Consider the following 24,253-nt stretch of genomic DNA (forward strand, 5'->3'; position numbering starts at 1 on the left):
AAAATGGATTGGTGTCTGTTAGAAAACAGTCATTCAGAAACAGTGGGCACACTCAGTAGCTTTCTAAGTAAAGACAAGTAAGGAGGAAAAAGAACTGATCCCGTTAAATGGCTGTGCTATTATAAAGCATATAAGTCAAATATCTACCAATTATGACAAATAGTTGGCAGAATAAAAGTGTACTTCTCACAGGAAAGATCTTTGCATATGTAGTGTATTTTCTGTATAGGCCGCTATTTTTTGAACAAGTGCACGTTTTCTGTGTATAGAATTGCGTAGAAAAACATGGTCATCACTGCTCAAATAGTCATCCTCACCAGCTTATATAAACACTGTCTAAAGCTGCTAGAGATTATTTGTAGAACATAGGATCTGATGAGCTCAAATGTAAGATAGCTTGGGTAGTATAATATTTGGGATTACCATAATAATCTCTTTAGAGAAAGTGTGCAGTATCAGCAGAACCATTGCTTGAGTCTTTGAGGGAAGTATAAACTGTACTGTAATAATTCTGCATTTATTATACACTTAAATCTTTTCTTGTGAATAAGGCAAGTTTCTGAGCTCTTTACAGGGCCCAGGATAAGGCTCTGGGAATTTAATTAAATATATCTGATTCGAACTCACCTAAGGAGTCCAAATTTTTGGTTGGCAACTTTTTTTTGTTGTGTGGTAACTTGTTTTACTGTAGCATCATTCTTTGAAGTTACATGTATAATTTCCATGCATATGAGTTACTAGGAAAAAGAGTACATATATTAATATAGAAATGCCCATGTTGAGAGGCTATGAACATGCTGCTGTGCACTAAGAGCACTAATTGTTTTTCATAGTTTACTGATCCTTTGACCCTTTGTGATCTCTTTGAGCATAGCCTTTTAGAGCTCAGGCTTTGAGCCACAGCCTCCAGCAGAACCATAGCCTCTGATTTTCTTATTTTCACATCTGGACACTAGACTGTATTTGGCTTGTGTTAGCCATCACTGCCCTGCAGAGGATACAAGCAGGTCTGCTTCCCTTCTGCTGCCTCCCAGCTTGGGAACCATTCCACAAAAGGCCCAGACAGCCTTGTGCTTCCCACTTGCTCTGACCACCTTGTCTTCCCCAAAATAAAGAAGCAAACAAGCTGCTAGGTGAGAATTTCTGTGCCTTTGGCATCTTCCAAACCTTTTGACATTTCATTGCATGCCAGGCTGCCATTCTTGGGGAAAATAAATAAATAAATAAATAAAATAAATAATAATAAAAAAAGTTTTTATTTGAAATCCAGGAAATAGCATCTCTGCCACTATCTTGTAATAATGTCATGGAAGTCTAAAATTTTTTGTTAATTTACTGTATGCATTTGTCTCATTAAAATAAACAATTTTGCAGGGGAAAAAAAAAAAAAAGGTAATCATATCAATTTTATCATGACATTGTGTTAGCGCTATTAAGACCCTTATGGTTCTCTTCATCACAGCCACCTTTGCTCCTCAGAGAATCATCCAACTTTGCAAATCTTGCAGCTTTTCTAATCGATTAGCATAATGGAATTCAGCTCTGAGCAATTATTCTTAACCTTTGTTAAACCTAAAGTCCTTTGCTCCTATCTTACATGAGATAAAAAGCTAGGAGCCCAAAATTATTTTATTTTTAAAAAGAATACACCATTTGGTGCAATAAAAGATAACACATCTACCTGAAAATCTCATCTATTTATTTGAACAATCACAAACATAGCAACTAATTACTATTCATAAATTCTTAAATAAAACTGCTAGATCTATTGCAGTTATACTCAATAAAAGAAATAAAAGATATTTTAACAAAAACTTTTATTTTTTTTTAATTTCTGTTCTTAATGTGATGAGAAAATGTTGTCCTACTGTTCTCTCTCTCCCTTTTTTTTTCTTTTTCTATAATTTCATCTTCTCCTCTGAATGTAAAGACAAAAAACCAGTGGAGACCATTGTTTCCAGGTTTGTTCCAAAACTGGTGTTTTGGAACAAACTAACAAAAAAAAAATACAAAAAGATCGGATTATATAAGCAGTCTGGAAATTGCCTTTAACTCTGAAGCACTCATAATCATTTAAACTTCTATTATTTTATCTGTCTATGTTACAATGCTCTGTAATCATTATTATGACCATGGTAGAAGCAAATACAAAAAGTCTCCCTAAGTATGTATGTACAGTACAGATATAAACATATTTCTTTCATATATGAAACCTATAAAAAGGCTAATATATAGCATATTATTTTGAAACTTTGAAATAACAGTCTACAGACATTGTAATGCCTGATTCTAAGGTTTCATACTGACCTTTCCTACACAATAAAATGAAATAAAAATAAATGCATCCAATAAAGCTGCACATTCTAACTTCCTGTTACTTTTTTCACTGAAAAAAAAAAAAAAGATATCTTTTAAGTCTTTGTTTTCCAGTATTTTCCAGTAGTCTTTAGAATAGTCATGTGATAAAGAGCAGAGCTGATCTGTAAAAGGAGCTGACACAATTCAGTGCTTTTTTTTTTTTTTTTTCCCTCCCTGGGAAATCATTAAAGAGAAAGGAGGAAAGAAAATGTGTCACCAAAAAACCTTCCAAGTGACATTGATTATAAGCTAAAAAAACTTCAACTGAGAGTGCAAGATCATGAAATAAATCAGTCATGACAATTGTGTGGATTTGTGGGAAAAACAATCTTTTTAACAGTAATCTATCACTCTGCTATTTCAAGTGATGATATATCAGTTTTCTCAATATCTAACAGCCAGGATTAGCACTTTCCTTGAAATTCATGACAAGTTGTTACAAAACAAGTGCAGATCAAATCTACTGTGTGTGTCCAGTGAGTCATATAGATAAAGAATTACTGCTTCTGGAGAATTTGCATGTCTTTGCACATGAGCAGTAGGAGAGAGGGGTAGAGTCTCCTGTAGTTGTGATTAGGGTTAATGTTGGCCCCTGTGTGTGCCCTATGGGGAGATGATATCCCTCAGCTCTGTCTGAGGACCACTTATTGAAATAAAGAACTTCTCTTATACTCACAGCAGTTTTAAGCCTATGGTTTTTGTTCCAGCATCAGATCAATTAGTCTAATCTTGTTTTGTGAGTCTGTTGTGAAAAAAAGATGCCAGTTTTCACATCAGGTTCAACAGGAAGCCTCTCCCTCTGCAAGACCTCTCTCTTAAGGTAAGCACTGTCTCAAGCAGTGCAACTCTGCTCTTCATCGCCCAGCAGTTAAATAACTATTTGTTCAGCACACATACCAATAACTGGCATATTTGGTAATCATCAGCTTTGCCGTAATGCACTGGGCAGAGTGGACCTGACAGCCTTTGTAGATCTAAGTCCAGGGTCCAGATCCGTAACCAGAGTTTTGTGTACCACTGTGTAAAACTTCTAAGATTTTATAAAGCAGGTATTTTCCTGGGTCAATTCCACCGTTATCTCCTTACTCTAATGGATCATTTTGGGTAGGACTGACAACATATACATAAATTCAGACACATTAATTAACAGTAGCTAGCATTAATTAGCTTGCATAGATATTGCTAACGGTGTAGCTCTCAGTGTGTGAGGAATGGCAGAGGCTGGAGAAATGTAGCCAGTATCTTCAGCTGCATGTTTTCAGATTATTAAAAAAAAATGCAAAGCACCTGAAGTCTTGCTGTCACCACAGAATATCTAAATCAATAGCAAAGAAGGTACCAAGTTCTAAATGGCAGCATAGCCTGTAGTGGAAATTTTTATTGATGGTGACACTGAAGGAAAAAACCTGTCTTACTCACAGAGGCCAGGATGAAAGAAAGCAGAGTTGGCATTAGATGAAAATGATTAATATATTCAATTTGAAATCACTTAGGGATACAAATATGAAAGTGATCTGGGCCAATTTAAGAGTATTTTTCAAAGAACTCCAGTTCAAGGATATTATGAATTCTTAGAAGGTGAAGAAGCTGGGTTTTTTGATACTGATTCTCTGATTAACCTTGATGTTCCCACGTGTGATCCCTCCTAGATCAACAAATAACAGAGGACTTCCTCTTCAAAGTTCATGCCAAGCATATGTTAATATACTCTTTTGATGAAGAACTAACTATTGAAAGCTTGAGTCTTTTTTCCCCTTGGAACCAAAGCTACAGGTCTGGGAGATTACAGTCCTGTCTCTCCTAAATGAAGTATCTCAGATGTTAAACTGAGATTACATAAAATGCAAGTTCTGCTTTTTTATTGTTAGATAACATATACATGTAAGTGCTAGTCCTCAGAAATATACAGTGGACACATTGACTGCCTTGTTGACTCTTGTTTTTGTTTCAAGAGGAATTCAGCAAATAACCATGCAGCTCCTGGATTTTTTCCTAATTTCACCAATATAACTATTCTTGAAAGATGATAATTGCCCTACATTTACAATAATGAATTTACTGCCAGTGAGTAAATACTTTGCCGATAAAGAAAAAGTCCATGCATCTTTTTAACTTGGGGCAACACAGGAGAAAATGACTAGTGAAGATGTTTTTAAGTACATATATGTATGTATATATATATACACACACACATATATACATATATATATGTATATATATACACATATATATGTACATATGTATACATATATATTTTCCCCAAGGGTTCACTTCAAATGTCTGAGAAGATTTAGTATTTGCTTCCTTAATAGTATTCTACTTTTCTTCCTGTCGTCCTGAGGGAATGAAATAGGTTCCCAATGGTAGACTGGGCATCTGTGGACTATTGTTACTAGTCATGTGGAATTAATTAATTTTCATTGTGGCATTCTAATTTGTAGGATGTCATATAAACCTAAAGGTAGTTCCTAAACTAATGTATAAAGTAAGAGATGAATACTGAAGAGAGGCAGGATGATCCTGTGGTAATGATGAGAGAAGTTACTGTTGGTGATAAGGAGCATCCAAAATGCAACATATATCCAAACATCATTAATGTTTTCGGTGATGGTGGTTTGCAGAATTTTATTGAGTGATACATCTCAAGACATGATGAAAACTGAATGTGCTTGTTGAAAAATTAAACAAATGGGCAGTTGAGACCTATATTATAGCTTGAAAAAAAGGCAGGAGCCATTACTCTTACACACATTAAAGTTGATGGGTAAGAAGGCAAGTGGAAGGACTTTAAAACTGGAGATAAGTGGTTTTGCTATTATATGTTTCCTCATTTTTAGTATATTGGTAGAAGATAAATTCCTTTCCTGTACTGGTGAAAGTTATCATTATGACAACTCCACTATTAGTTCCTTCCATTTTTACTTCAGTGTTCAGGAATCAGTACCGAATCAATGTATTTTATACTTGCAAGGAATTCATAAGTGAGCTGTTTATTTTATGGTAGCTATAGATAGCAGTAAGATATACAGTTCCCTAAAATGTTTGTTGGCCTAAGAGGAGAAGGGAAGAAGAAAAACAATATAAAATTATAGGCGTCTGAACAAAGACAAGAAGTGAAAAAGGTGTAGTACTCCCTGACAATCATTAAATCTGCAAAAGAAACCTGGTACACTGGGTGTTAATTACAGTAATTCAAGATGGTTCAGGGAATACAGTGGCTTCTTTTTCATCTGGCCTGTACAATTAATGACTCAAGTTTTCTCTTACAAATACTTAAATTGTTCTGCTGTCTTATGAACAAAAAGAAATACCTAGGAGACCATAGCAGAGTCTATTTTTCCAAACTTCTTCAAATGCTTTCTGTCTCCTAAAGGTGCTACCTTCTCTGTGAGCTATCCAAGGAGCCATAGTAGCAATTTCCTAGAGATCCTGTATTTACTAATTTATAGAATGGTTAGTTTTGAACAAGGTTTTGAATTAATTGATGAGTTGCATGCCTGTAGTATTTATTTCATATAATTGAAACCCAGAGCCTTAGCATTTAGTGGCCTGATCCAGAAATATTTATCATGAGCATAGTGCTTATAATCGCAAGTCACGCATGGAATTATTGATTGCTCATGGTAACGAGTACTGTGCTTAATGCAATGAGTGTCACAGGATTGATTCTTCTGTCTCTGTTCCTATAGCAGTTACAAACTGTATACGCAAGTCACATTAAAACTACCTTCAAACTGTTTTTATTTTTTTCTTCCCTTGTCATTACTTTTCCTGAAGATCTCCTCATATTGTCACAGTAGTCCCTGCCTGTGACATTGACATATGTCTTTGATGCTTGTCAGCATAAAACAGCACATGGTCCCAGGGCCTAGCCTTGCTACCTCCACATGACTTTTAAGCAGAGACCTGTGAGCAATTGCTTCAGCTAGCCTTTCAAAGAGCACTACCTTGATGTGCATGTTTAAAAGTTTTAATTACCTCAGTGGGGATAAGGCATGAGCATTTTTAAACAGTATCAACCTGGCAAAATTACCAAGAAACTGCAGCTACATTTCTATAAGGAATTTCCTTTTTTTTTTTTTTAATCTGGCTATTAAGCCAGGAGGATGGCTAATGTATACAAGTTTCTTAAGAAGGTAGAAAATCTACATCACTTCTTTTGTGAAAGCAAAACAAGATAAAGAAACTAATCCCCAAATTGTAGATGACATAGGAAATTTTGTTTCAAGACGTGAACTTTCTTAAGTAGAAGGACAGCCAAGATTTCTTTCTGGGTTATTTCACCCAAAACATATTAACAATAAATAATATTTTTCTACAGTAAAATTAATCCTATCCATCCTAGCTTATAAACGATTTAAAAAACTGTATTGCTTGCCTAAGTCAGTGTTCACCTTGCCTAGAAACATGATTGATCAGAGAGAGCATCTTAGAAAAGTGAGCTCACAATGGGAAACCAAAGTTTCTTTAACCATCCAAAAATATTCTTTTTTCCCGGTTCATTTTGTATATGGTGTCCCAGGGAAATAGTTACTAACTTAACAGAGAATAGGCACACTAATATTCACCTTGTGGTTTTTACTTTAGTAAGTCCCTACCGTGTAATTACAATGGAGTAGGGGTTGCAATGTTCCTTTCAGTGGGAAGTATGGTGGCTCTGCAAGACACTGCCCTGAGTTTTGTTTGCTTAACTTCATGGTGGCAGAAAGATAACTCTTAGGAAACTCTTGTTTCCTGGAAGCAGTGATAAAAGATAACTATAGATTGGAAATGGTCAAAATCCAGACTATGCCATTACATTACCCCAACAGTCACCATACGAGTGTGCTTAGTGCTTGTCTTAAAATATGCAGTCATTTTAAATAAGTTTTCTCCAGTATTTATAGCCTTTTTTTGTGACAACAGGTTTGAAATGGCCTGAATTACAAACTTGTTTTCCTGACTTCCAATCCATTTTGGAGCTGTATTTATCCATCCAAAATACTAAGGGCTAGCAACTTTTGTGCTCAGGGTAGACTCACCATGCACGCTCAGTTGTGCTGCCCAAGTATTTGATGACTGACTTGTGTTGCAGAGAACTGTTACCACTGTTGCCCCAAATATGGAAGATATTGTCTTGGTTTTGGGTGGGATAGAGTTAATTTTCTTCATAGTAGAATCTTATAATCATAGAATCATAGAATGGTTTGGGTTGGAAGGGATGTTGAAGATCCAGTAGTTCCAACCCCCCTGCCAGGAGAAGGGACACATTCCACTAGACCAGGTTGCTCTAAGCTCTATTCAACCTGATCTTGAACACTTCCAGGGATGAGGCATCCACAGCTTCTCCGGGAGACCCATTCCAGTGCCTCACTACCTTTACAGTGAATAATTTCTTCCTACTATCTAATCTAAAGTTACTCTTTTTTAGTTTAAAACAATTACTTGACCTATCAGTACACTTCCTGACAAAGAGTCCTTCTCTTGCTTTCCCTTAGCCCCCCCTTTAGGTACTGTCTCCCTGAGTCTTCTCTTCTCCAGGTTAAACAACCCAAACTCCCTCAGCCTGTCTTGGTAGGAGAGGCACTCCAGCCCCTTGATCATCTTCATGGCCCTCCTCTGGACTCATTCTAATAGATCCATGTCCTTCTTGTGATGGGGGCCCCAGAGCTGAACACAGTGCTCCAGGTTGAGTCTCACAAGAGCTGAGTAGAGGGGGAGAATCACCTCCCTCAACATGCTAGCCATGCTGCTTTTCATGAAGCCAGGAAACTGTTGGCTTTCTGGGCTGCAAGTGCACATTGCTTGCTCACATGCTGAGCTTCTCTTTGACCAGCATCCTCAGACCTTTCTCAGGGCTGCTTTCAATCCATTCCCTACCCAGCCTGTATTTGTGCTTGGGATTGCCCTGGCCAAGGTGCAGGACCTTGCACTTGGCCTTGTTGAACTTCATGAAGTCCTCATGGGCCCACATCTCAAGCCTGTCCAGGTCCCTCTGGATAGCAACCCTTTTCTCCAGTTTGTCAACCACACCACACATCTTGGTGTCTTCAGAAAGATTGCTGAGACTCTCGTGTACTCAAGTGCACTCTAGTGCACTTAAACCCATTTTCTGTGTCACTGACAAATATGTTAAATAACACTGATCCCCATACTGACCCCTGAGGACCACTCATTACTGATCTTCACCTGGACATTGAGCCATTGACCACAACTCTTACAGTGCAGCCATCCAGCCAATTCCTTACCCACTGAGTGGTTCATCCATCAAATCCATGTCTCTCCAATTTATAGACAAGGATATTATGGGGGTCAGCGTCAAACACTTTGCACAATTCAAGGTATTTGATGTCAATTACTCTTCTCCTATCCACCAATACTGTAATCCTGTTGTAGAAGGCCACCAGATTTATCAGGCACAATCTGTCCCTAGTGAAGCCATGTGGGCTGCCACCAATCACTTTTTTTCCATGTGCTTTAACATAGCTTCCAGGAGGATCTGCTCCATGATCTTGCCAGGCACAGAGGTGAAACTGGCTGTTCTGTTGTTCCCTGGGTCTTCCTTTTTTCTTTTTTTAAAAATCTAGGTTATGTTTCTCCTCTTCCAGTTAATGGGAACTTCACCGGACTGCCACAGCTTCTCATATATGATGGACAATGGCTTAGCAACTATATTTGCTATTTCCCTCAGGACCTGTGGATGTATCTCATCAGGCCCCCTTGTGCACCTTCAGGTTCCTTCACTGGTCTTGAACCTGATTTTCTCCTACAGTAGGCAGTTCATCATCTTCCCAGTCCCTGACTTTGCCTTATGGATCTTGGGCCATGTAGCTAGAGCTCTTGCCAGTGAAGACTGAGACAAAAAAGCCGTTGAGTACCTCAGCCTTCCCAGGTAACCAGATCTCCTGTTTCCTTCCAGAGAGGTCCTGCAATTTCCCTAGTCTTCCTTCTATCATTGATGTGCCTATAGAAGCCAATAGGTGGAATTGTGCTATGTTTTGGAATTGTGATGAAAATAGTGTTGAAAACACACTGCTATTTTAGTCGTTGCTGAGCAGTACTTACACTGAGCCAAGGACTTCTTTGCTTCTCATGATACCCCACCAGCTGTGCCCTCACACTGAGGGCAGCTGACACCGGCTGACCAGTGGATCCATCCCATATCATATGGTCATAAAAGGTGAGGGGAAAGAAGTAGGAGATGAGGATGTACAGAGTTATGACATTTGTCTTGCCAAATAACTGTTACATGTGGTGAATAATCTATGCTTCCTGGGAAGGGAAGAATGATGTCATTCGGCCCAAAATGGCTGAATGTTTGTGGATGTGAAGTACTGAATGCACATACAGATTTTTTTTTACCTAATAAACTGTCTTTACCACAAGCCATGAGTTTTCTCACTTTCACCCTTCTAATTCTCTCCTTCATCCCACTGGTGGGGAGTGAGCTAGAAGTTGTGTAGGGTGTGACTTTTTACCAGGGTTAAACCACAACCAATATCTGCCAGGAGTACTGGTCTCTACCAAGCATGATACTAGTTTCCAGGTGGTAGGAGAAATGCAGAGAAAACTTACTTCTACAGAGGAAAAGAAATGAATGGGAAAGAAAACGCCATTTTCATTTCAACTCAATGCTTCTTACTAGAATAAGGTACAATACTTCCCTAAATTTCAGTGTGTGTTCTTACAATGTAGAAAATGGAAACATACACAGAATTCAAAGTAGTTGAGGGAAGTAAATGGCTATGTTACCAAAAGAAAAAGATATACACACAGAAGACAGTAATTTCCTAATCATTCGGTTTATAAAGGGATCTGAAATATAGACATGTACAAACACTTTCAGGCAGTGCATGACTCTCCCATCACAGAGTTATTGGATATTTAACCTCAGTCTGGGTATTGCCTACCTCTGAGCTGGTGCTCAAACAAACCGCTTGAAGAGAAAGAGAGGTTAAGTAATCATTGGTAAACATCTCTGCTAGTGGGATCGGTATCTTTGTGTGTCTTGAAGCCATAATCTGAAGGATATGAAAACTTCATCACCTCTACTACTCTGCAAAATGCATCAAAACATACCACGTAAATCTACCTCTGCAAAATGAATATTTGAAAAATGTAAGCAAGAGCAATCTAGATAATTATTTAGGATCCTTAATGACTGTCATTAGTAATAATGAAGATGAAATTAACAAACAAAAACAAAAGAGAGGAATATGAGGAAAAACTTGCTAATCATGAGATAACAAACTGTTTAAGAGTTTTGTGGGGTATGGTAGAAATTACATAATGTGAAGAGATTAAATTCTGCCAAATCAAAGCATTCAGAAACATACAGTACAATAAGAAGCAGTTATATATTATCAGGGGAGGAAAGAGGGGGACACAGCCTGTCTGTTATCTACCTCTAGCTTTTAAGACCTTCCTTTCAGGAAGAAAGAAATGAAATAGAATTACATACTCAAAATATTTGTCTTATTTTTCAGCGCAAATTGAAGTGATACCATGCAAAATTTGTGGTGATAAGTCCTCTGGAATACACTATGGAGTCATCACATGTGAAGGCTGCAAGGTATGAGTTTTGAGTACAGCATAGTCATCATCATCTGCATTAGCCTCAGGCATTAGTGTATGCAATAATACACTTCTACACTCTTTCAAGCAAGAGATGCCAAAGCCCATAAAGCCTGCTGTTCATATACATATGTTTCATATTTTACTAGTTACTTTTGTTTTCATTAAATAGTCTTTAGAGTTACTTCCGCTTTGGAAACATGAATTAATCACATCTGATACAGTACAAGTGCTGATCAAGAGGATGGCAACTTGAAGTCACACAAGTTCTACTTTAAATCAGCCTGAGAACTGGATTGTTTCTTATACAATCTGTGTAGCATTAGAAGTTGATGTGGTATCTCAGTTCAACATCTTAAAAGCTTACAGGTGTCAGTTTAGTCTTGTTTTATACCCTTTGTATTCTCTGCAAGACAAATTGTAGTCTCCAAAAGAAAAAAATGCCTTACATTATGTGTAGTGTAAAAGGATCCTTTTCCTTCTTCCCTATAGGCTCCAGCATAGTGGAATTGCTAGGAACTGTCAGTGAGACAAAAAAATAAAAAATAAAAAATTAGCATATTATCCCAGGCATTGGCTCAAATAACTCTAATCAGACCCCAAGCAAATACAACAAAAAGGCTTAAGTTTTCAACTTTAAAAAGAGTCTGTACTTCTTGTTATGTAAGGAATTAGATTATTACCTATGGAAAAACAGAATTTTATACTATACACACTGGTATTTCAGCTCTGACTGTAAAAGAGAAGTTGCAAAGATGACAACAACATCTCTGGTTGATTCTATATGGAAACACACAAGTTGGTGCTTTTAAAGGTGGACACGTACTTGTAGAGTGAAATGGAAATTCTGTATTTGTAAAATCTGAAAATTTGTGTACACCCATTCAGAAATGAAAATATGTAATGCCAACATGTTAAGAAACAATATATTGTCAAAGATCAGATTTCTCTCAGAAATATTAACAATTTTAAACTAAGAGTCCACAATGTGACACTGTCTTATTGTGAGACTGGACTGGGAATAAGCATCTTTTTATGACAGTCACATGTGATAAGATTAGACTACTTGATCTGATACCTCAACACTGGCACAAAACTGACTAAAGAGAAATTCTTTAAGCAGAAAAGGAGAGTCTTAACTCAATATCCAGCCTCCACAGAGGAGTAGTGTGAGGGGTAGAGTCTCCTGTAGATGTGATTAGGGTTGGCCCCTGTGTGTGCCCTATGGGGAGATGATACCCCTCAGCTCTGTGTGAGGACCACTTATTGAAATAAAGAACTTCTCTTATACTCACAGCAGTTTTAAGCCTATGGTTTTTGTTCCAGCATCAGATCAATTAGTCTAATCTTGTTTTGTGAGTCTGTTGTGAAAAAAAGATGCCAGTTTTCACATCAGGTTCAACAGGAAGCCTCTCCCTCTGCAAGACCTCTCTCTTAAGGTAAGCACTGTCTCAAGCAGTGCAACTCTGCTCTTCATCGCCCAGCAGTTAAATAACTATTTGTTCAGCACACATACTAGTAACTGGTCATGTCTAGCTCCTTTTGTCTGAATGCATTAGAAATGTGAACCAATTAAGAAGGAGAGCATGTACAGAAGAAAGAGACCAGAAGTCACAGAATCACAGAATCGTCTAGGTTGGAAGAGACCTCCAAGATCATCTAGTCCAACCTCTGCCCTAACACTAACAAGTCCTCCACTAAACCATATCACTAAGGGCTACATCTAAACGTCTTTTAAAGACCTCCAGGGATGGCGACTCAACCACCTCCCTGGGCAGCCCATTCCAATGCCTAAAAACCCTTTCGGTAAAGAAGTTCTTCCTAACATCCAACCTAAACCTCCCCTGGCGCAACTTTAGCCCATTCCCCCTCGTCCTGTCACCAGGCACATGGGAGAATAGACCAACCCCCACCTCTCTACAGCCTCCTTTAAGGTACCTATAGAGAGCGATGAGGTCGCCCCTGAGCCTCCTCTTCTCCAGGCTAAACAACCCCAGCTCCCTCAGCCGCTCCTCGTAAGACTTGATCTCCAGACCCCTCACCAGCTTCGTTGCCCTTCTCTGGACTCTCTCGAGCACCTCCATGTCCTTCTTGTAGCGAGGGGCCCAAAACTGAACACAGAACTCAAGGTGCGGCCTCACCAGAGCCGAGTACAGGGGGACAATCACTTCCTTAGCCCTGCTGGCCACACTGTTTCTTATGCAAGCCAGGATGCTGTTGGCCTTCTTGGCCACCTGAGCACACTGCTGGTTCATATTCAGCCGACTATCAACCAGTACTCCCAGGTCCTTCTCCGCCAGGCAGCTTTCCAGCCACTCATCTCCCAGCCTGTAGCGCTGCTTGGGGTTGTTACACCCCAGATGCAGGACCCGGCACTTGGCCTTGTTGAACTTCATGCAGTTGTCCTCAGCCCATCAGTCCAGCCTATCCAGATCCTCCCGCAGAGCCTTCCTTCCCTCGAGCAGATCGACACACGCACCTAACTTGGTATCATCTGCAAACTTACTGAGGGTGCACTCGATCCCCTCATCCAGGTCATCGATAAAGATATTAAAGAGGACCGGCCCCAGCACTGAGCCCTGGGGGACTCCACTAGTAACCGGCCTCCAACTGGATTTGGCTCCATTCACCACAACTCTTTGGGCCCGGCCATCCAGCCAGTTTTTAACCCAACAAAGTGTACGCCAGTCCAAGCCACGAGCAGCCAGTTTCTCGAGGAGAATGTTGTGGGAAACGGTGTCAAAAGCCTTACTGAAGTCAAGGTAGACCACATCCACAGCCCTTCCCTCATCCACCAAGCACGTCACTTGGTCATAGAAGGAGATCAGGTTCGTCAAGCAGGACCTACCTTTCATAAACCCATGCTGACTGGGCTTGATCGCCTGGTTGCCCTGCAAGTGCCGCGTGATGACACTCAAGATAATCTGCTCCATGAGCTTCCCTGGCACTGAGGTCAAACTAACAGGCCTATAGTTCCCCGGGTCTACCCTCCGGCCCTTCTTGTAGGTGGGCGTCACGTTTGCTAGCCGCCAGTCGACTGGAACCTCCCCTGATAGCCAGGACTGCTGATAAATAATGGAAAGTGGCTTGGCCAGCTCCTCCGCCAGTTCGCTCAGTACCCTCGGGTGGATCCCATCCGGCCCCATCGACTTGCGTACATCCAAGTGTCGTAGCAGGTCGCCAACCATTTCCTCATGGATAGCGAGGGCCACATCCTGCTCCCCATCCCCTTCCACCAGCTCAGGGTACCGGGTATCCAGAGAACAACCAGTCTTGCCGCTAAAGACTGAGACAAAGAAAGCATTGAGCACCTCAGCCTTTTCCTCATCTTTTGTAACTAAGTTTCCCCCCGCATCCAGTAAAGGATGGAGATTCTACTTAGTCCTCCTTTTTGCGTTGATGTATTTGTAAAAACGTTTTTTGTTATCTTTAACGGCAGTAGCCAGATTGAGCTCCAGATGAGCTTTGGCCTTTCTAATTTTGTCCCTGCACAGCCTCGCAACATCCTTATAGTCCTCCTGAGTAGCCCGCCCTCTTTTCCAAAGATTATAAACCCTCCTTTTTCTCCTAAGCTCGAGCCACAACTCTCTGCTCAGCCAGGCCGGTCTAGTTCCGCGTCGGCTCGTCTTTGGGCACGTGGGGACAGACCGCTCCTGAGCCATTAAGATTTCCTTCTTGAGGAGTGCCCAGCCTTCCTGGACTCCTTTGCCCTTCAGAACCTCCTCCCAAGGGACTCTGCCAACCAGTGTCCTGAACAGCTCAAAGTCAGCCCTCCAGAAGTCCAAGACAGCGGTTTTACTGGTCCCCTTCCTGAATTCGCCAAGAATAGAGAACTGAACCATTTCGTGGTCACTCTGCACAAAACAGCTCCCAACCACCACATCTCTCACCAAGTGTATCCACAAGCATGCGTGCGCATTGAGCCAGGCAGCAGAGGGCCACAACATTTCAGGATGTGGTGTTTGTTGGAGGATTACGCTGCTGCTGGCATTGCTACAAACTCCAGGGGACACAAAATCCTTTCACTGCATGTCTGCATTAGTTCTGCCACTGCAAATGCATATCCTAAGTGCTTAAGGGGTGTCATAAACTTTAAGGCAGTTCCATGATACACGCCTGCATATACTGAGTAACATGCTGGGCCCAGTGAAGAAAATGGTGTCTCCTGCCACTGTCACCACTGTCAGTGTGAAATCTGAAGACAGGTTTCTTCTGAAAGACAAAAATCCTGAAAAAAAAAAAAAAAAAAAAAGAAAAAAAAGAAAAAGAAAAAAAAAGAAAAAAAGAAAAAAAAAGAAAAGAAAAAAACTAAACAAACAAACAAAACAGAACTTTTTTTTATGAAAGCTCTCTTCTCATCTTCTCTGCTGGCCCCTGGCGCAAAGTGTTTGCTACTTCTGTTATAATCTGTCATGATTTAGAGTGCAGTTTGCATGACCATTCCCCTTCTCAGACTGACTGTCAGTAATGGATAAAATGAACTCTTTCAGATGCAGAAAGACTTGTTGTCAGTGCTAGGAACACTGGGAAACCTATCTTAAAGTTCTTATGGCCTCAGTAATGATTTGTGTCCTGCTTCCCCAAAACGTCATTATTCTCAGCAAATATAGCCAATATTATATAAAGATCCCCTAAACATGAAATGAGAGGTTTCTCTCCACTTTGAAGAAAACACTGAGATCTTTTTCATGAAGAACAAATGACAAAAGTCTCCTTGGAGAAATAAATTACCTGCTGTAGATTAACTTCATTATGTAACCCTTGATTTTTTCCTAAGAGGGGCAGAAAAGGAACAAACAAGTTTTTGTGAGAGGGGATCAACCTTAATGGGAGGGGAAAAAAAAAAAAAAAATCTTGTGAGAGGGGATCAGACAATGGGTAAAAACAGCACTACAGGATAAGACATGTTGGTGCTAGATCGTTGTGTGTGTGTGGTATTTTTAACATCTTTTAATTCATTTGTTCTCTCAAATCCATATCCACATAAGAGCCACTAAAATCTAAACCAGAAAATGCTCCTCATGTAACAAACAAATTGGCTGTAAAGTTCAAAAAGTAGGTAAGAATTACCTGCAATTATCATCCATCTAGTGTTATATTAAGCTCACCTCCGCAGCAAGAAGAAAGTTTTGGTCAGCCAGTATCAGGCAAGTCCCTAGCAGAATTTTTCTGAGAGCTGCCCTATGGGATGTTCATGCTCTTAGCAGTACAAATCGTAAAACTTAATTTAATTTTTAGATATAATATAATCACTGATAAAACCAGCTCAGGCCAAACAGAGTCTCTTTATGCTCAACATTAGGAACTAGCACTTCTGTCTCCTTAGTGGGATATCATGCCTATAGCCCATTGTTGCTGACACCTTGTGCCACCCTAATTTGGTTTGCAAGGACTTGAGTGAGAGTTTGTTTTCTACCCCTGGCAAGCAAATTGAGCCCTGTTACAGCTTCACCCTTTTGCTTCCCCACTCTCACACTCACAGAAACCACAGCAGTTACAGATTCCATACTTTATCATTATCAGTCTGCATGGAGATAACACTGGTTTTGCCTAATGAGTGCAGTCAGCTCTTGCTTTCTGACTCCACTGAGAGCTGTTTACAAACCAACCCAGAAAAGCGCAACCACTTTTGTGTCACGTCTGGTAACTAGTGTAACTGCAGCAATGATACATTCTCTTTGTGGTTTCCTGCAGTTGTTAGACTATCCTTCACCTTTCCCAGCACAAAGCCATGCAGTTACTTGTTTTTACAGCTGTTAAGTTTGCCAATTAACTTCTTTTCTTCGTTTCTCTTTCTGTCTCTAGATTCATTGTTCCTCCTGTCCGTTATTTTACAGGAAATAAAAGAATGTTGTAAAATGTTTTCTCCCTCTCTCTTTTTCATCTCCTGGTTTCATTTATTTTGTCAACTAACTCTTCCATTTCAAGTCATTTTTACAGTAATAGTACCTCTTGGTCGTGATTGTAGCACTTCAGAGCTCATAAGGCTTTAAGTATTAGTTCTAGCCCTTTGATACTTTGCCAAATAGTCCAGCAACAGGCCAGCCAAACCTTCTAGAAGATAGAATAACTACAAAAATTTTAATAGATAAAATGGATAGTTATATTGCATTGATATGGGAAATGTCTTTACTTTCTCATTGTAGTAGTCTCTAAAGGTGTTGCTTTCTCCTTTGTGTATCAGGTTTACTTGATACAGTCATTAAATCCTAGTGCTTTTGTGATGCTTGAATTTGAATTACTTTTCACTCCTGAAGTGTATGGTCTCTCCAGATCAGATCAACATTTGCCAGGTTAAATTAAACAGCAGACTTTTCAGCTTCTAATGCTACATATAGCCAGTGCCGGATATTACCAGTATCTTTCATTAAAGAAAGAAAATAGTCAGAATATGTACTTTTAGGTTATCTGTTTACAAATTCCGACAATCTTTTCTTCTGTAAGGAACAAGCACTAGATGATACTTCGTAGTTATTACACAATAGGAGTGTATTCTGTAACTCTCCACTTTTTGTCTTTTAGCAAAGTGGAATTATATTATTTAATATTCTTCTACAAAGAAAAATTCTCTTTATTGGGAGCGAATGTTCTTTAATTCCACTGTACAAGTTTAGTTCATCAGCAAAGCCATAGCATAAATAACATTGTGCTAAATAAGAATTTGCATGGCTGTGAGTGTGTGTGTGAGTGTGTGCACATATACTCACATGGTAATACTCTGTTTTTCTTCCTCATTGCCCCTAGGGATTCTTTCGGAGGAGTCAGCAGAACAATGCCTCCTACTCCTGCCCAAGGCAGAGAAACTGTTTAATTGACAGAACCAACAGAAATCGTTGCCAACACTGCCGACTGCAAAAATGTCTTGCCCTGGGAATGTCTAGAGATGGTAAGGAGTCAGATTCCTGCTTCATGCCTAAACCCTTTGAAACTCTTCTTCGCTGCTGACTTGCTTAAACTCCCTGTAGATTTCTAGAAAAAGAGAGAAGAGAAGCTCCTTGGTTTGTAATGCATGCACTGTGAGACATAGATCTTTGCCAGTTAACAAAGGAGGTTATCTTCGGGGGGGGGGGGGGGGGGGGGGGCGTAGTGGAGTGGGGGTATGGGTTGGAATCACAAAATGGAGAGCAATGTTAGTTTGGAAGCATTAAGAGTTGGGAGAAAATGTGCTGTTCTGATCAAAAGCACAAAAGGGTCCTCTCTTGAGAGGTGGATTTATATTCTAGTTTATATAATTTCTTATATTAATAACATTAAATATTGATGTAAGAAAGCATCCCTTTCCCTGAGATCTCTAAAGATGTTTAACAGTAAATAGGCAGTAAAAAAAAAAAAAAAAAAAAAAAAAAAAAAAAAAGATAATGTTGAGGTTAAAGGTTTCAAACTGATTTTATTCAGAGCACTTGACCTGGCATTTCTCAATTAAAAAAAAAAGGGGGGGGGGGGGGGAAGGCATTTATTTCACTTGTGTATTACCTCCTGTCCGTGTCTGGGTCTATATAAGAAATGTTTATTTAGCATTGAAAATGGACATCAAACCAGTGGGAGGCTCCACAGTTTATCCACAGGCAGGATCCTTTGGTCCATGCAGAGCTCTGATTCACCTTTTAAGCTGTAGGCAGTTCATGTTGCAGGTCTGGTGGGAGGCTTGAGCAAAGCTGCCCCCAACAGACCTGCCCCAGCCACCACTGCTAATGCAAGGACAGTCCGGCTCACAGCCACATTTGAGATGGTCAGGAAGTATGGTAAGAAAACATTCTGGTTTTGAAGACAGGTTATATTAATTAAGTTTCCTGCCAGCAGTTTTCCGTCTTAAACAATTTACATAAAATCTGTCATTTGAAATTAAGTCACTGATGAAGAAGTTACATAAAGAGCTATTTCTTTAGATGGCCCAGAGTTTATAAACTTGTTTAAAATTTGTGATAAGTGTTTTCCTACTTCAGTATATTTTATGTCTCACTGAAAAAACTTGCTTACCTGTTCCACCAGTCTGGGAGATACATTGCTATCTCATGGAGTCCTTTTGGTCCTAGAATGCCATTTACTCTGACAATTCAACTCCCACTTCCTCCTGGAGGAAATTAAAGCAGCAAAATTTCATGAGTTTAACAGCACATACTTTCCTGTGAAAAGTAGTGTTTCCCAAGTATTTGAGGGATCACACGAGTATTTTAGCATGACTGACAATCTTGTCTTCCCACCTTATAATTCAGGGAACACTGCATACAGATAAAGAAAGGAATTCTTCTGACAGCATCACTTTCTTCTCTCATTGTTGATGTGAGGGTGTTTATACTTAATAATATTGAGAAATCTTGCAAGTTTAAAATAACCTGTATGGATTTTTTTAGCAGAGAAATTGAATGTGAATTTTACCTCTCAGCCATGTAACAGATTCATTTTTATCATGCGGAGGCAGGATACTAATTGACAGCAGCTGGAGAATCCAATTAATGAATATATAATGAGAATAAACGGTGGGTGTTTGTTTTTATTACTGAGGCTCTAAATTTGAAGAAAATACAGAGTTGTATTTTTCAAAATCCAGCCATTGTACATCATCTGTAAGAAAGTGCATAGCGCTGTGGGCCAGTTCAAGGGACAGCCTGTGTGTGTCCATGTGAAGTGGCTTGCAGACTTTGCGGAGGGCTGCAAGTAAGCTGGAGCTCATGACAAGAAAAACAAACTCTCAAAGTAAAGTGCAAATAAATTGAAGGAGCTACCACCCCCTCAATTTTCTGGCACATCCTTCTTATATTTTTCCCTTCTTTTTCTGTTGTTCTTCCTACTAGAAGATCTCTCACCCACATATGTAGGCTCAGAATCTTCTTTAGGACTATAACTGAACTATGAGGTAGCAAAAATGCGAGACAAGCCCATCTTCTCCTGCTAAGTGTGATGATTCTGAACTGATCTCCATTACACATGGACTGGAAATACTCAGCATTGGAAAATACACATCATAAAGTGTAAAAACAAATATTTCCGGAGGAATGTCCTCCTATCTGTTCTTTGATAAATTCTGCTGGATGTATCATAACAAAAGGATCTTATTTATCATACAGAAAAAAAAAAAAAAAGAAAAAAAAAAAGAAAGATGAATGATTTGCATTACGCTTTATTTTTCAGCTGTGAAATTTGGAAGAATGTCCAAAAAGCAGAGGGATAGCTTGTATGCTGAAGTGCAGAAACACCAGCAGCGATTGCAGGAACAGCGGCAGCAGCAGAGTGGTGAGGCAGAAGCCCTTGCCAGGGTTTACAGCAACAGCATCAGCAATGGCTTGAGCAACCTGAATAATGAAACAGGCAGCACCTACTCAAATGGGCACGTCATCGACCTGCCAAAGTCTGAGGGTTATTACAATGTGGATTCTGCCCAGCCTTCTCCAGATCAGTCTGGGTTAGACATGACTGGAATCAAACAGATAAAGCAGGAACCTATCTATGACCTTACCTCTGTACCAAACTTGTTTACCTACAGCTCATTCAACAATGGGCAGTTAGCTCCGGGGATATCCATGAGTGAAATAGGTAAGGAAAATTATTATCTCTTTTGTGTAATGGATAAATATAAACCAGATTACAATATTGTCTTTATTAAAATATTTTATAGGCATTCCATGTATGGTTCCATGTATTCCATGCATTCCATGCATGGTTCTACAGTAATTACTTGTTCATATGCACATATATTTGCACACATATACAAGAACTAAATGAAAGAAAATCAGCCTAGCAGTAGTTGACACGATTCTATTTTAAACAAACTCTGTGAATTATTCAGTCTCTTAAACCAAGCAGTTTATCTTCTGTGTGTGAAATAGGAGCACCAAAGCAGGTGATGAATCAATCAGAACCAAGTGATAATTAGTAGTGTGGCACTTGCTTCAAATGAGCTCATTACTAGAAGGCTTAAATGATCTCTTCAGCTAGCCAGCCATATTCTTGTCAACACCCAGAATCCCCATGGCAGCTAATTCTAGGGTATTCATAGTCAAAAAGCACCAGCTCCTGGTGTGTGGATGTACATGCAGAACAAGTTTACCTATCTCATGAGGTTCACAAGCTCAACAGAGGTGAAGGTAGTTGTGTAAACACCCCTGCCTGAATTCCTTGGAGAAGCACCCTTCCCTTCATTTCTTCTTTGAAAAGTAGCATAGAGACCTCACTGTCAGATGAGACAGTGGCAACAGGTGATTCTTCTGTAAGGGATTTCTGTTCATCTAACACCTCTAGTCCTATCTCCCCAACTCAACTGATGGTACTGCCTCTGACATATATAATGAAAGAAGATCAGCATCCTAATTGGGTACTTCCCACCTTAACAAGTGAAATATGATGATTCAGTTGTGGCTGAGGATATAATCAAAGGATAATGTTTCTCTAATTGGAATTTAAAATAAAATAAAATAAAATAAAAAGTTCAAAAAAAACCTATAACGAATGATTTAATACCACACCGTAAACACCAACTAGAGCTCTGGTCTGGTCTTCTTCCTCATGGGTGTATGCTAAGATGTATAAATATATGCATGTAGTCAGACCTACAGATTGCCCTGGAGTTGTGGTTTGTCCCTATGCCCGTTGTCATTTCCCTCCATCATGTTTGGTCTAGGCTGTCCAGTGAAGACCTACACCTACGGTGCAGCAGTATGGAGGATTACTGAGGAACATTTTCTACATCCTCCTGCTTGGTTTTGAGGACTTATGAATATTACTTAAGAGTGAATTCTTCAAAGCTCAGTACTAGAACAGTGGTTAGTAGTACAAGGAACCAGCTGAGAGACAATTTAAACAATCCTAAGACCTGTTTCTCTACAGCACCCTGTACCAAAGGGAAATGTTCCCAGAGATGTTCAGAGGAGGTACAAGAAGTATTGCAGTTCTGAAGTTCTGATAGTACATTAATCAAATTAGTGCTTATATGCTCAGTTACAGAAGTGAGCCCAACACAGAGAATATGGCCATGGGACTATATCCATAACAGCTAAAGGATTCCACCAAAATCAACATGGAGAATATGGCCATGGTCCTATATCCATAACAGCTAAAGGATTCCACCAAAATCAATGGGATCTTTTGACTTACAGAGCTTTAGAAAAGTGTTTAACTTCTATCTCTTGCAGGATCACTAAAAAATAATGCATCACTTTTGGATTCTCGCCCAGCTTTTTGTTCTCCTATCCCTGTACTTTACTGCCCTAAATCCCACACTGTTTCCCACTCTTTCATCCTCCATACCATCAGACCAGTATTCCCTTTCCTGAGCAGAGAAAGGGGGAAACCCACGACTGCGGAGAGAAAGACACAGCTAAGGGCCTGTCTCTGAGCTGACAACAAAAGTCAGGTGTTGGAATTGCCTCTTTTCTATTTGAAATTGGAACTGAGGCTCCTAAATTACTAGAATTTTACCCAAGTTCTGCTTTTTATGTCATTTGTGGCACCTGCAGCAGAGAGGTAACGGTGTTACTGAGAGATAATGCAGTATAACTGGTAACTTATACAACTGAAAAAAAAAAAAAATGGAAGAGAGGTACCATAAAGTATCGGGATTTAAGCACAGATGAAAGACATTTTCAGGGTTTAAAAATAATCAGAAAACAGCTCTTAATGCTGCAGCAGATTGTGAGTGTCTATATAGCCACAGTCTAGCAGTGAAAGCAGGAAAACTCTAAGCAGTGGGATGCATTGATTTCATATTAAAATATGATTAAATTTCACTCTCTCTTACTCAGTCTGGTGAGACTTAGGAATAAATTCAAGTCATGTTAAGTAGAAGTTATGACCTTAACTGGTAGGTGAATAGAGAATATAAGAGAGAGAAAAACTATACTGCATTGATTTTTGTGCTTGATAGGACTTTCTTTATGCTACCCTGCCTAGTGATACTCCAAACTGCTGTTTTAAGTATCCAGGTCATTTTAGTTCTTTTCCTCACTGAAGATTTTATACCAGATTCAGATTTCCATTCTTTATGTTTTTCTGGTGTTCATATTCTTCAAAAGTGTATTTGTTTAAGCACCAGCACACTTGCCTTGTCTTGAAAGACAGATCTTGACAAGGTGCAGACAAGACACATGATCTTGTCCGAATGCAACCCTTCTCATAAACAAATGTGTGAGAATCCTTCCATCCTTGAGTTCCTTAAAGTTGGTGTAAGCTTTTCACAACAAGACTTATTCTCAGGCAGCCCAGAATCATAGCACTACATATTATAATCATAGCATCATATTATAACCAATATCCTGCTTACTACTTCAGTGCTATTGCTTTGGTTGTTTCTCACTTACCTTTTTCCTGTATAGGACATTTCTTATTAAGACACCTCTGACTGCACATTTCTAAGCTTGAATCTTGTTTTCTCTTTCCTATTTTTCTGTCCTTTTCAATCCTGCTACATTAGGTCTCAGTCGTCATTGATGATTTGTGACTTCTCTCAGTTTAGAATTATCTACTCATTTAATTAACATGCTGTGAACCCTCTCTTCCCGTTTATTAATAAAAATGTTAAATGCTTGTTAAACAAGTTCTAACAATGGCCCCTGCTGCACCTGACTAAACAATTTGTTGCAACTGCATAAAGTACTTTAGTATTTACCTTTTGCTCACTACCAAACAGTAAGATTCTCTCAAAAATTAAACAAGAATTCTTCATTTTGACTCAGATATAGAAATAATGTTTTCTATGTTACTGTACCAAATAATTTATATAACATATACTTTATTTTCTTCACATTTTATTTTTTACCCACAAATCAAAATTATCAGGCGTGCTTTGATCTTTAACTCTTATATGCTTTAATTTAAATGTAAAAGTTCTATTTTTTCTGAACATACCTTGATCTGTTGTACACTTAATAGTGGAAGTGGAAACTGTTCATCTTAACAGTTTTGAGATTCAAAAGTTTTGCACAGCAGATACTTTAAAACATAATATTAGAATGTCATAGCAAGCAAAATATAGCTCATCCTGCATTACATGCTTACTAGTATCTCTAAATACTGTACCAGGAAATAAGTGTAGGAGAAAGACATGATGACAAATTGAAGTTATATAGGGCTTCTTCAGAGGTATTTAGAACTATTATATTCCTCCAAATAGGTTGAATATTCCAGGGTACAACTGCACCTTATCTGATCATGATGAGAATGCTGAGTATAAGAAAGAGTAGTCTTTCAAATACAGAAAAATATTTCTCATGTAACTGCCAGAGCCTATGATGAAGAATAGCTTGATTAAAACAGGTAGTTCCCCATTAGGCAGAAGAGTGCCTTAGGCTCTGCTCCGGTCAGTATTCCAGTTCCTGATTCAAAAAGAAATTCAAAACACCAAGAAATCAAT

At 39.2% G+C, this 24,253-nt stretch overlaps 1 protein-coding gene across 1 annotated transcript in view; it reads left to right on the forward strand.

Moving 5' to 3' along the window:
• RORB (RAR related orphan receptor B) overlaps positions 1–24,253 on the forward strand; it is a 140,488-nt gene that overhangs the window by 88,454 nt on the left and 27,781 nt on the right. Inside the window, exons 2-4 of the mRNA XM_048073568.2 lie at positions 10,824–10,909; positions 17,656–17,797; positions 20,041–20,442. Coding sequence (XP_047929525.1) covers positions 10,824–10,909; positions 17,656–17,797; positions 20,041–20,442 — 630 coding nt within the window. The remainder of the gene's footprint in view (positions 1–10,823; positions 10,910–17,655; positions 17,798–20,040; positions 20,443–24,253) is intronic.

This window comes from Anser cygnoides, chromosome Z, assembly GCF_040182565.1.
Source record: "Anser cygnoides isolate HZ-2024a breed goose chromosome Z, Taihu_goose_T2T_genome, whole genome shotgun sequence".
NCBI classification, from domain to species: Eukaryota; Metazoa; Chordata; class Aves; order Anseriformes; family Anatidae; genus Anser; species Anser cygnoides.